This window comes from Poecilia mexicana, unplaced genomic scaffold (assembly GCF_051168715.1).
Source record: "Poecilia mexicana isolate PSO_F unplaced genomic scaffold, ASM5116871v1 scaffold_18, whole genome shotgun sequence".
Taxonomy (NCBI): domain Eukaryota; kingdom Metazoa; phylum Chordata; class Actinopteri; order Cyprinodontiformes; family Poeciliidae; genus Poecilia; species Poecilia mexicana.
Genome location: NW_028263387.1, coordinates 1,581,631 through 1,596,074, shown reverse-complemented (window position 1 = coordinate 1,596,074; position 14,444 = coordinate 1,581,631). Strand labels below are relative to the sequence as shown.

Sequence of the window (14,444 nt, the reverse complement as noted above, 5' to 3'; positions counted from 1 at the left end):
TACAGACCAGCCCTTGTCACATTCACATGGTCAAGTGGTGACATCACTTTAGCCCTGCTCAATTCAATCAGGAAGTCACCTGTTTTTATTTTTTTGTTTGTTTTGTTTTTGTTTGTTTTCTGCTGGATGTCTTACTTTTACTCTTCGATTCATATAGGTTTAAACATTTTGCCAAGTAACATAGAATAACTTGATGATGAATTCTCTCAACACTGGCTGATAACAGAAGTGTGAGTGTAAGTGAATGGCAAATTTCAATCCTTCACTGTTTGCATACATTTGGCTCTAAATCACCGATTGGCACCAAACTGCATATGTATGTATGACCTTTGTTAGCCACTAAAGAGACCAATAGTGTATTGAAATTTGACTCCAGGGTGCCCCTTAGATTATTCCAGCAGTTATATCTCCCTGATACAATACCTGATCTGCTCCAAATTTTTTGTGCATCATCATGGAGCACAGCTTCAAACATTGTCGGAGTATGTTAATGACTTCACTAAAGCCCCACCCACTCAGAGAAAACACTGAAGATTATTGGGTCTCTTACCCTGCTTCACCCTGTCTGTGACATAAGATTGAAACTATCCACTAACTGTTGATAACCACATATGACACATATCAAACCCTACAAGTAGTCCTCACCAATCCTGTGCCTCAAAACAGAAAGTGACTCCTTTCTGGGAGGTCAGGTTTTGGCCAAACTTTTAAGATATGCTGCTGGACTCACATTGAACTGGACTGGAAGCTATTTGGAAGATTTGACAAATGAACTGCCTAGTGGACAGTTGCAGGAACTGCGTGATAGCATTGAGAATGGTGTTAGGTGGCGGTGTTGAAGTTTGTTTGATTTTTATGGATGTAATAGCATGTTAATGTGGAAAAGCACTGATATTCAATATAGTTGACTAGGATTAAATATTGTTTGCAACTAAAAATACAGGGAATTTAAACTGGCATATAACTGCCAGTTTAAATTCCAGTTTAAGACTTAGTAAAACTCTGATTTCATTAGCAAATCTAGAATAGGAATTTCTGGATGAATTATGTCAGAATATTGTCACCTGGACAGATCATTTCAGTTTTTTCTGTATATGTATAAAGAGGAAACTGTAACTGTATATGTTAGAGGAGTTCAGATCAGAGAGGAGCATCATTTCTAATGCTGCTTGTCACTTCTTCTACTTTCAGAGTCCAGCAAAGAGCAGTTTGCTTCCACCAACATTGCTGATGAGCTGGTGCATCTTTTCCAGAAACAGACAGAGCATGAGAAGAAGGAGATGATCTTTGAAGTTCTGGCTCCGCTCGCTGAAAATGGTAAAGTTCCAGAGTTTATGTTGAAAATCCTAAAAAGTCACATTCTAATATAATAACCAGAGTGTGTTGTCCTGGTCTTAGAAAGGAACCACTTACTGCACAGCTAATAATCACGTCTCGGTGTGAGTCAGGCTTCCCAAACTCTGCACAGCTCACAGACACCTCCTGCTTTTTCCCAACGTGTCTGAGAGCGTGTTTGAACAGCAGAGAGTTCATCTTAGCAAGTGTTCCCACGCCAACAGTCTCCACGACAACGTTCTACCTATCTGTACTTAAGAGGCACCTGTCTGCCCCTGCTTCTGTTCGTACTGTGTGCTGTTCATTAAGTTCTGCAGGAGCAAACAAGAGTCAGTTGTGTGGATAATGAAACCGGATCACACTGGATGGGTCAGACTGTAGGTGATTTAGTGGAGCATGAGTGTTTGATCCATCTTTTTCTCCTACATCACATATTTAGTAGAAGGCGGAAGAAGATGGATGGATGGATGGATGGATGGATGGATGGAGGAAGGAAGGATGGAAGGATGAATAAATAAGGGACACCCACCACAGCCCGTGTCTTCCTACTCTTATGGGGCTGGATGGCTACTGCAGTTATAGACATTATTTTATGGCCCTGTTTTTATTTTTTATTTTTTTTAAAGTGATCCATAGAAAAATTGTTTGTAGAGATGAGTTAGTTTATTTACTTATACAAATAAGGAGTTAGGTTTGTAGGCTGGTACTAGGCCAAGTTTACCACGGGGGCCAGGGTAGTCTGTGTTTTTTCAGAGGGACACTTAAATACTTCAGAGGGACACTATAATTTTTAATTCATTGTTAAAGTAAAATTGTGAAGGTTAAAAAAATCCACCGACTATTAACAGAAGGCGTTTGTTGCACACCCCCACAAGGGTTTTGAACCTGCCTTTTTAACTAGCCCTTCATTTCCGCTCTTAGCCGCGCTGCTTCCCGCTTTCTCTCTTTTGATGTCAACCGGTTACATCAACAACAAACATTACTGTGGTTAGCTGGTAGACTGCAGATCTCTATCATAGGCCAAATTTCTGTTGTTTCTACTAGGGCTGAAACGATTCCTCGAGTGATTCGAGTACCTCGATTATTAAAATTCCTTGTGGAAAATTGTTCTGCCTCGAAGCCTTGTTAAATTTATGTTTTATTATTTAGCGCACCGTGTTCCAGCCGGGTCGTTATTTGCATTCCGCAGAGCTCTCACTTCCGCCTGAGTTGACGAAAGCTAAGTGTTAGCAGCATAATGTCCAATTTTCAAGTTCGGCCTGGGAGGATTTTACTGATTCATGATTATGTCTGGGTTTTTGTCGTTTTTCGGGACCAATAAACATCCTTAAAATGATGAGAGCAATGCTTGGTGTATGGCAGCTTTTCTCCTCCCGGAGCTGCTGGTTCAGAGCGAACGGCAGAAACGAGCATGGCGGGACTATTTATACAGGTGAGGAGATAGACCGAACCCTGCGGGTGGCTGTGCTTTAGATGCGTAACCTGAAAATGCCGGAAAATAAATTTCATATCATCCCAGTCGCAACAAATGGGTGCCAAAGCACATTGTGATGTTACATACCTGGTATATGCGTTTCTGTACTCCAAAAGTATAAAAGTTATGTGAAAATTCTGGTATAGATATAAATATGAAGAGTATTACTAAAATATTTATACAAATGAGTCAGGTTTGGAGGCTGGTTCTAGATCAAATTTACCATGGGGGCCAGTGTTGTCAGTGTTTTTTCATGGGGACAATTAAAAAAGAATGAAACAAAAAGAACAAAAAAAAAAACAGAGCAATATTTCATCATTTGATATATCAAGTGAGACAAAGAGCCACTTGTGTCTCCAGAGATCCAGGTTGCAGATCCCTGGCAGATGGAAAATGTGATCCTATTTTGATACAGCAGCTAAAAGTGCAGCACTATAATTTTAAATTCATTGTTAAAGTAAAATTGTGAAGGTTAAAAAAATCCACCTCTGAATATTAACAAAGAGATTTATTTAGCATCATTTCTTCTAAACCCATTTTGGCCCCCATCTAGAACCGCTCCGGCAGCAGGTCTATGTCTGACATTAATAATACATTATATGACCACTGAACACTGAATTAATAGAAGATGTCAACATTTCTTAATAAAACAAACAGAAAGCTCTAACAAACCTTTTAAAGTAGGAAATATTTATGTAATTAGTATTAATCTCTTAGTATGATTTGTTCTTTAAATGGCCATTTGTACTTTCGGCTGATACGACTATACATTAAATAACAAAATAATTGATTATTTAATAATCAAATCATAACAGTCGACTTAAATGACAATAAGAAACTTAATCAATAAAAAAAATGTTCTTTACCATATCAGCCTCAGGAGTTGATTGAGGGATGAAGAGACTCTGGTGTCTGGTTCTTTGGGTTCTAACGGGTCTACAGCTCCTCTCCTGATCCATTCTGTCTGACATCATGCAGCACTGCACACCGCGCCAGGATGAACACATTTGTTTAAATGGACTGTATCAGTGGCGTATCTAGCTCAGTTTTAGGGGTGCTTACGCGCCCCTAAAACTGTACCTCGGCACCCCTGAATAAGATTCCCACCCCCTCCATAAAATACTATTAAATGCCACGTCCCATATTGATACAGACGGTTATGTCTATCGGACATAGCCGTCCGATAGACATGCCTGTCACACACATATCAGCACTATAATGACCAAAATAAAACATAGGATATATTAAGGTCAGATAAATTCTCATGGTGGGAGCTAAAGAACCCCCAGAACACTATGCAGACACTATGGACCGCGGTTGCCTAGATACGGACACTACACAGCTGCGCCATCAACCCGGGTCTTTTTAAATTACCACCCGATACTCCACCGTCCTTACAAGCAAAAACTCTTGGAGAAATACAGACGTGAGTGAAAAGACGCACATCCCAGGCTGAACAATGTCAGTGAAGATGGATAGTGTATCTATCGATGAAGTGTCCGTCGTGGCACACTGTGTTGCTGTATGATATGGGACAGAAATGGATCAGGAGAAGAACACAGCAGACCCGTCAGAACTAAAGAGCTAGACACCAGCGTCTCTTCATCCCTCAATCATCTCCTTAGGCTGACATGGTACAGAACATTTTATTATTGATTCAGATTCTTCTTGAGCTTTTAGTAGACTGTTGTGGTTTGATTATTTGCTTAGGATGTTGTGTTTGGATGATTTAATATATAATGGCATTAGCCAAAATAATATAAATGCCCATTTAAAGAACAAATCATGCTAATAGATTAATAGTACATACATAAATATTTCCTACAGTAAAAATGTTTGTGGTTTCTGTGTGTTTTATTCAGAAATGTTGATATATTTTAAGAATTTGGGGTTCATTGGTCATTTTATGCATTATTTCTCTATTATTTTATTAATGTGGTTTACCAGTTTGGATAATCTGACTTATTATCAGTGAAGAAAAAAACATGCTAAGCAAAAATACACCAGACAGACCTGAAAGCCTAGGGGCGGTTCTAGACGGGGGCTAATGGGGTAATTATACTAAATATATTTTGTTAACATTTAGTGGTAGATTTTTGTTTTACCTTCACAATTTTACTTTAACAATTAATTAAAAATTATACTCTTAGCTGCTGTATTGAGATAGGATCACATTTTCCATTTGCTAGATCAGGATCTGCAACCTGAATCTCTGGAGACACAAGTGGCTCTTTGCCTCACTTAATATATCAAATGATGAAATATTGCTGGTAAGTTTGGTGTAGAACCAGCCTCTAAAGAAAACAGTAAGACCATTATGAATATATTTTTTTAACCAGCTATGAGGGGCCAGACTTGCATCATCAGCAGCTTTATTCAGATGACAATTTGTAATCCAAAATATTATGCTTAGTGATTTTTTCCAATGGGCAATTTTAAGTGGCACTTAATTTAGAATTATTTTTGTTATATTTATGAATGGAAATTGTGTACAGCATAAGCTTTATTTATTTGAAGATTACTTTTTAGTTGTTCAGTACAAAATGTATGTGCTCAAAATATTTGGATCAATAATGGGTTAGTCTGATCCTGGTCTTTAGCCTTGTTAAAGGCTAAGGACCTCTTGTTCCTTTGTTTTGAAGTTTGATTAGTGACTGTTGTGTTGTTTTGTTATTAACCTCTCTGGAGTCACTTAAATAAGGTAAAACTAAAGAACAGTACAGAATGTCAAGCTGTTTCTTTGTGAACAGAAAGGTGTTTGGTACTGAAACTATGATAGACTCACTTCATGAACTGTGAACTGAAATATTAAAACCCTGACTCATAATTTCTACTTTTCCATAGATGGACGTACATTCTTGTTTAAAGAAAAAAGGCCAACAGCCACATAACGTTCAGATAAAAATCAGGGTGATGCAATTTCTACATACGATTTTCAAATAAAGTCCAGGTTAATGACAAATGGAGAACTAGTCATTAACCTGAACTTCTACCTTGATAATAAACTGGTTTTAGGTTTATTAATTGTATGAAATTAATAAAATGTTCTTCAAATGAAATGCATAGTTTTGAGTAGATTTTATTTTAATTTCCGGGGCAGCAGACCCCACTAGGACTGTGTAACTCCACAGCTGCTTGCGTCTCATTAATGTTAGCAGATGTTCACAGGTATTATGTAGTCTGATTCTGTTTCACATATTTACAGCTCTGGAAAAAATGATCAGTTCTCTGATTTTACTCTTTATAGGTACACGTTTAAGTAAAATGAACATTGTTGAACTACTGACATGTCTCTGAAATTCCAAGCAAAAATTTAGTATTTATTTTCAGAAAATGAGAAATGGTCAAATTAACAAAAAAGATGCAATGCTTTTAGACCTCAAATAATGCAAAACCAACAAAAAAAACACAAGTTTACATTCATTTAGAAACAACTAAACTAAGGTTTTAACTCGGGAAGAGTTCAGACATCAATATTTGGTGGAATAACCAGGAGGTTTTCAATGGGGTTCAGTGCAAGGGGCTCTTCATTTTTTCCAGAGCTGTATATAGTTCTTAACAGTTTTAGTTGGACAAAACTATTTAATTTCATTTGTGAATGTATGTAAATAAGCAGTGAGATTTAGAAAAATACACCAACGAATATCTTCATTTGGGTCTTAGCCCTGTTGGGGGCTAAGCACCCCTTAAGGTAAGATCCTAGAATCGCCCCAGGAGTGTATTCATCCTCACTAACGTGTTCAGCCTGGGATTTGAGTCTTCCCTCTCATGTTTGTATCTATATGAGAGGTTTTGGTTCCGGTGGAGTACCGGGTTGAGGACGTTTTAAAAAGACCTGGATTGATAGGTATGTAGTGACCGTCTCTAGGCAACCACAACGTCATCTGTCCGTAGCTTTCTTGGGGATCCTATTTACATCCCGCCTTGACAATTTAGCTGACTTTAATATATCCTGTGTTTTATTTTGGTCATTATTACAATTAGTCTTGATATGTGTGTGATAGGCGTGTCTATTGGACATTTATAAAAATATGGAACAAATCGCATCCCGTATCGAGCCGATATGGGACGCAACATTTAAAGCCAAATACGGGACAATTCCATATTTTAAGGGACAGGTGGCAACTCTAAACACAAACGATATAAATGGTTGGGCAAGGTGAGAGTTAATCTATTAAACTGACAGAAATACATAAACCAAAAGCTGGAGTATAGACATTTTTTAAATAAATAGACAGGCTATTTGTGAGCATAATAAAGAGCCTGCCTCTTTATTATTACATTGAATATAATTTCAGATTTTTGTATGACTTTTCTTCAGGTTAACTTAGAAAGTGAGCTATTATTGTTACAAGTTAACTTTCTAAACTACAGAAAAGTAATTGTTAGGGAAGCTCAAATGTGAAAAATTGGACTGATATTGATATGTGATAGTAATACTGCTGTTATGTTAGATTTACCAATGTTTTATCTTGTCCTTTTTTAATCCGAAAACCCGATTAATCGTAAGAATAATCGATAGATTACTCGATTACTAAAATATTCGTTTGTACTTCCGATTATGTGAAAGGACACGTTTTCACCGCTTTGCTGTTCTTGTCAAAGAATTTCTCTAAAATCTCTTCCTTTCAAAATGAACTAAGCGGCTAGTGAGCACGGGTGGTCGGAATAATGCCTAAAGCGGCAAAAGCGTCCCAAAAAGTAAGTGAAAAAGCAAAACAGCACAAACTAACGGATTACCATCTTCGAGCTGAAATGCAGAAAGCTAATGCACAGTATCAGTATCTTTTTGAAAAGATTTTGGGTCCTTTCATTAATTTTCTTAAAGACTTAGATTTGTCAGAGGGTTTGTTTGAGTTTTGATTTGAGGGAACCTGCAGTGTGACATGCTGAATAGATGCATACAGTTATATCTAACCTGATTGTAATTTGCTTGAATACCCTGTTTTTGAGAAGCTGTTTTTGTTTCTGTCTTTTTTTTTCTTCGTTCTTTCTTTGTTTTTCATTTCTCTAATATGAGAAAGAATAATTACTGGCATGTAATAACTACAAAGAAAACTTGTTCAGATAAGTTACATGATTGTATTTCCAAAGTGGAAAATTTCCATAAAAATATTTTGGTAAAAAAAAAAAAATATTCGCTGACAACAGCCCTAGTTTCTACCCTATACCGTATATTTCTTGCATTCCTACAAAATAGGATTTGAATTGGAGTTTGCGTTTAGCATTAGCTTCTGCTAAATAGTGTGTTGGTTTATCAGCTTTTGCATGAGCTTCTGATAAATATTATGTTGGTGTAGCAATTTAGTGTTACTAATGTTTATAATTAGTGCTGTAGGGTTAGCGCAACTAACTTTGTAGTTCCCACCACTGATAATAGCATTTTTCTATCTGGGTAAATTCCCCAGGCTTGACAAATAAGTTAATTGTAAAATAAAATAAAGGTTTTTTCTGATAGTAAAACAACCCAAAGCTTCCCGTTATATGCTGAAATCTCCATGATGTGGCTGTTGCAGTCATCAGCTGACATGCCTCAGTTTCCTCTCCAGAAATTTCTAACACCATTTTTGCTTCCTCTGCATTCATTCTTAAACATCTCACTGATGCAAAACATTTCTGAACTCAATCAGTGCAGACGGTTGGCGTTTATCTATGGGGAGGTTTGATGATTGGCAAAAAGATTGGTTTTTAGTCCATCCAATTTGATATACATTCACCGATCATTACCTTTCTTCAGCATTATTACCACCTTAAGATAGCATGAATTAGCTTCTGTTTCAGGGTTGATCAGTTCCTTTAGTTACTAACCTTAACCAAGAAAAGCAGATTTATTCATGATTGTTTTTCCAATATTGTTAGAGGTAAAAAAAATAATAAAAATTCACGTGTCTACTTACTTCATTATATGTGCGTTGTTCTTATGTTAACTGTAGGAGCATCCAGGGATTAGTTACCATGACCACCAGATTAAATAGTGTAATTAGTATAACCCCCAGAGAGGTCTCTGTTCTGATACTGCTGTATTTTATTGATGCTCTAAATGTTTTTCTTGAGTTTTTCCTGTAGTAAAATTACAATTATGATTATTGTAAAATATTTTGAGCTTTCAATAGATTTGGCCTATTAAAAAGGTTTATGATTAATTTTTAATCTGGGGATTGTGGACTACTTGTATTGTTTAAAAAGCTACATTAATGCAGTCTGGTGCAGTTGTTCCATTTCGTTGTCCTTCTCCTCTGCCTAGATGTTATAAAACTGCAGCTGGTGGAGGCAGGCCTAGTGGAGTGTCTCCTGGAGGTGGTGGCTCAGACTGTGGACGGTGAGCGGGAGGAAGACATTGCCCAGCTCAAGACTGCCTCAGACCTCATGGTCCTTCTGCTCCTCGGGGGTAAGTTCTGCTCAGGGTACATCAATACGTACAGTGCCTTGGAACTCTGTCTCATTTTGTATGTATGGATGGAGGTTTCCATCACAGGGTTTCCCCCAGAAAACTTGCTAAGCCTGGTGGTCGGGGTGCTGAGGCAGTCCACCGTGTTTTTGTATAGAGATGTGCCGATCAGGTTTTCTCCTGCCGATTCCGATCACCCATGAGGGCCAGTCACGGCCGATCACCGATACCAATCACATAATTATTATTTTTTTAATCATAAGCACTACTGGTTACATTATGTGGAAAAGGAACCATGAATTCACCTTAATTTAGACAAAAACTTGTTTTTAATAACTTTTTCCAAGAAAAAAACAAAACAGGCATTGTGCAAATTGTACTGCTATCGGTAATACTATATTTAACAGACTGAAAACATATGAAGGCTCTGAAGAGGCTAAATAATGCAGAGTCAAAATAAAACCTCTCAACATTGCCAAAAAATTCAAGTATAAAATTTTACATTCAAAGGCAAAAACAGGTTCCATTACAATAAACAATCCTGAGTTACTGAATGAAAACTTCCTGATAGCATGGCGGCTAGCTAATTACTGCTAGTTCTGACTGGCAGTTTCTGACTGAGCGGAGTAATTATGCAGAACAGTGAGGAGGCAGAGGAGATCGATTATTTTTTCAGAGATTATTTGTGTCATGTTAGCGAAAGTTTTAATACATATGTAAAATTTATTTTTTTAAGTTAGATGCTGCAGCTTTAAACAGGTTTGGTGTGAGAGTCACTACCAGGTGGAGAAGCGGCGCTCCGTCTGTGAAATATTACTATCTGTAGCGTGTAGCAGCGGTTCAACAGCAAGAACAGAACCAGCGTCTTACATCACAGCTCAAAGATGTAAGACGTAAGCTCAAACACGCAAACTTCCCCATTCACTCAGTGCGTTATAGATTCACACGCTTAGGATTTGTTGCTGCGCGTTTGCGCAGTGTGAAGGAAAGAGGAGACCAGCTGCACAGTGCACAGGCAGGTTGCGAAATGAGAAGCAGGTGATCGGTTTGTGTGATCGGCAACAAGAGATTATGATCGGTGGCCGATCGATCGGCACACCTCTAGTATTAAAAGATGTTAAGGTGATTGAAAACCCCCAAAAAGTTATAATGTATAATCCCAGAGAAATCAATGGGGCCTTTAAAAAGTACTATTCGGATCTTTACACATCACAATTTCAGGGGGATTTAGATGAAATCAAGTTCTTTTTATCCTCCATTGATTTAGGAGGGTAGGGATAACTTGGACAAATCCTTTCTTAGGGCGGAATTACTCTATGTTAAGTCACTTCTGGGAAATAAATTCCCTGGTGAGGATGGTTTTCCATCCGAGTTTTATAAAGAATTCCAAGACCTTCTAGTACGACTTTTGATGGATGTTCTCGAGCAAGGTCGAGGAGAAGGGGATTTTCCAGACTCTTTCGCTCAAGCTGTTATAACAGTAAACTATAAAAAAGGGAAAGATCCTCTAAAATGTTCTTCTTATAGACCAATCTCACTCCTCTATACAGATTATAAATTAGTTACAAAAATGATAGCAAAAAGATTGGAAAGGTATCTACTCTTACTGGTCAACCCCGATCAAACAGGGTTTATTCTAAATAGATTTTCCTGTAATAATTTGAGACGATTGTTTAACCTAATACGGTAACACTTTATTTGAAGGGGTGTGCATAAGACTGACATGACACTGTCATAAACATGACATAACACAGTGTTTCTCAACCTTTTTCGGGCCAGTGCCCGCCTAGCCTTTATCCAGGTCCCTCACCGCCCCACCAAAGAATTTGTAGGCTACTTTGCACTGACTATTTTATTATTTTATTATTATTACTATCACTATTGTAGATGTTTTGATTTTTATGCTTGTTTCTGTATTTATCATCAAAAATAATTTCCCAGAGAACAAAAAACAATGTGAGTAGAAATTATTTTCACAGGTGTCTATGAAAAATGCAATGAGTGGACATTCAACTTAAAATTGGTAGGCCTAACATCAGCCAATCAGAGTGGAAAAATATTCTTGTTCTGTGCCATTTTCCATTTGTTAAACATTACACAAAATGAGCAGATAAAAGATGAACAACATGCCAGTTTAAACTTTGATCTATTTGCAAACCGACTGAGCTCTGCAACATTAAAACATGGATAGAACTGTAACTACATTAATCATAACTCTTCTTCTCTTCAGTGTTTCTGTTGGTGGTGTGCTGCCTTCAGGAGAATGGGACATCAGAGTATCATCCATAAAATTTCACCCACATGGCATTTATTGTGCAAACCAGAGCTTTCAGTGGAAAAACAAAAGTTCCAGATCCTTTTAATACCATAGAAATATGAGACAGAAACATGGATTATATCTTTATATGATGATACTGGACAGAAATTACAAAGAACAAATCTGGTTCTTAATCAAATCCTAATGAGTCAAACTGAAAGTGTCATGGAGTCGTCAGCCTCATGACATTAACACTGACATGAAAAATAATATTGAAGAAATAAATATATCAAATCTAATTAAAAACATAAATAAGTGATAAATTATTTACTGTTATGGTCGGTAAGATATATTTATTCTCAGTACTAGATATGGTCTCAACAAACCCATGGCAGTTCAACAATATTATTTTTACCTTTTATCTGGAAATAGTGTGTTTATTCTTGCCATACAGTCCTCTGTATTAAGTATTGCTCAAAATGACTTGCCATACCAGTTTATTCCTCTGTATTTACTTTAGTTTCTTAGTTTATTCTTGCATTTTGTTCTTCATTCGTTTCCATTTAGTTTCCTTTGATTATTATTATCCTCTCTTGGTTTATTGCTATGTCCACTTTAGTCTCTTTCCTGTTGTTAGATTTATTTTATCATTTATTGACCATCATTAATCTTTACTCATCACCTGCTGCGCCGCCTAATCGTCATGTTTCACACCATGTGTTGATTTTTCACTGTTCAGCGTCGGATTCTCTGTTTTTATGCCATAATTCACATCTAGTTCGTTGCTCCGTTTTATGTCCCGCTTCTCCTGCTTCAGAGTTTTGCGGAATGTGTGAATCGTTTTTTTTTTTTTTCACTCCCTCTGGTGTGCAGCGTTCGGGAAACGTATCGATGGGGAAAAGGCAGACCTTTTAAACCTTTTAAAAACAACAGAAACAATTGCGGTATTCCGATTATTAAAATTTAAAAGTGCTGTGTTGTTCTATCACACCTGTTTCATACCGGACCACTTACAGCTCCGGTGTTAACGCTATAAAATGAACACTCTCTGTCGTGGTATCACCCATGGAGGGATTTCTTTATTTAAATTGGTTCATTTTTCAGAGGGATACACAGTGAGGGTATCGTGATCTTAGTAATTACATGTTTATAAGATCGATTTTCTGTTGTCCTTCCATGGAAGTGTGCAGCCTTCAAACGGAAATAAAACACTTTTTAATATAAGTTGCTGCTTTGACATGATCACATTACTGCCAAAACATTTGTACAAAAATACCAGACAAAGTGAATCACAGCACCGTCATCAGCCGGTGTAACGCTGAACTGATGCGGTGAAGCTACTAGTAGCAGGAGAGGAGCTGCCCCAAAAGCTAACAAACACTGAATAGAAGGAGAGCTGCCATCGATACTGTTGCAGCCAAGCATGTTGTAATGTCACACAATACAGTTTTACCAAGTTGCTCAAAGTCTAAACTGGTATTGTTGTGCATATAAGGTGTAAAGTTTACCTTTGAGCAACCCCCCCCCCCCACCCAAAGGAATCCCAGTGCTTGGAACAGATGTTTGACTTGCAGACTCCTCCTTCATGGCTCAAAATTGAAACAGAGATAAAAGAAGAGATGCCAATAAATTTGCTATATAAGTGGGATAATAAAACTATTAAAAATGTAACTGATAACCCTTTAATAATACAGTCAATCCAAATTTGGTATAACATTTGTGGACTGTTTAATGTAGAAGGCTTTCTCTCTCCTAAAACCCCGTTATGGGGAAATGGACTGCTACCAAAGATTTTTCAGTCTGGTAACTTTAGATCCTGGCAGGAGAAGGGAATTTGTCAATTAGAGCACTGCTACAAAAAGGAAGTATTTATGTCACTAGAGCAGTTAAAAGATAAGTTTAAATTAACAAAGATTTCCTTGGCTATCTCCAACTTCGCGACTTCATAAGAACTAATCAGAAAGGAAGTTGGAAATTACCGTCCACGTCTCCCGTTGAGGAAATGTGTCATGGCAATCAGCCATTATGTAAAATCATCTCGAGGGTGTATACAGCACTCATGTCAACTTTAAGTAGAACTGGTATGGATAGTTCCAGAATCAAATGGGAAAAGGATTTGGGAATATCTATTGAAAGGCAATTATGGAATAATTTGTGCAGAGAAGGTCTCACCTCTACTCTGAATGCTCGATTTAGACTAGTTCAATTCAATTTTTTACATTAGTTATATGTTACACCACAAAAATTACATAAATATAACTCCAATATCTCTCTTCTTTGTTTTAGATGCGACATGGAGGAAGGAACGTTCCTCCATGCCACCTGGCATTGCTCTAAATTGCAGGGTTTTTGGAAGGGGGTTTGCAAAACGCTATCAGACATTCATGGCATCACGATTCCAATAGACCCGGAAATTTGTTTATTGGGGAACTTTATGAACTCCAATCTAAAGACAAATTATGATAAGAAACTTAAAGAAGTCCTTTTGGCAGTTGCTAAGAAATGTATTACAACAAAATGGAAATCAGAGGCCCCCCTTCCAATTAAATATGGCTTTGTGAGCTCAACAGCTGTGTGACCCTAGAAAAAATAACCTATTGGATGCAGAATAGAAGTAAGACTTTTTATAAAATATGGCAACCATTTTTAAGGTATATGCAAAATCTACCAGCACATTGGATTGATTGATCATCCTGTAATCGAGCCGGACTCGACAGGATCTATGAGCGATGCTGATACCATCTGTCTCTCAACCTATTTCTGATTCATATACATTTTTATTTCATCCTTATTGATAACCCTCCTCCCCCGCCTTACCCACCCCTATTCAGTCCTTCTTGTTATTCGGTTGTTGTGTTATATTATTGTAAATGTATTTTACTTAATGTTTGAATGGTGCTTTAGTGTGAACCATTTTTGTCCTGTCAGTTAATACTTGTGATATTATTACTAAAAACCCAAAATAAAGTATTCTTAAAAAAAAAATAAAA

General features: G+C 37.2%; 1 protein-coding gene across 4 annotated transcripts in view; it reads left to right on the top strand.

The window, feature by feature from the left end:
- rap1gds1 (RAP1, GTP-GDP dissociation stimulator 1) overlaps positions 1–14,444 on the top strand; it is a 91,099-nt gene that overhangs the window by 62,213 nt on the left and 14,442 nt on the right. For all 4 annotated transcript variants that reach the window (XM_088016126.1, XM_088016128.1, XM_088016127.1 and 1 more), the window contains 2 exons: positions 1,192–1,317; positions 9,054–9,197. In XM_088016126.1, coding sequence (XP_087872252.1) covers positions 1,192–1,317; positions 9,054–9,197 — 270 coding nt within the window. The remainder of the gene's footprint in view (positions 1–1,191; positions 1,318–9,053; positions 9,198–14,444) is intronic.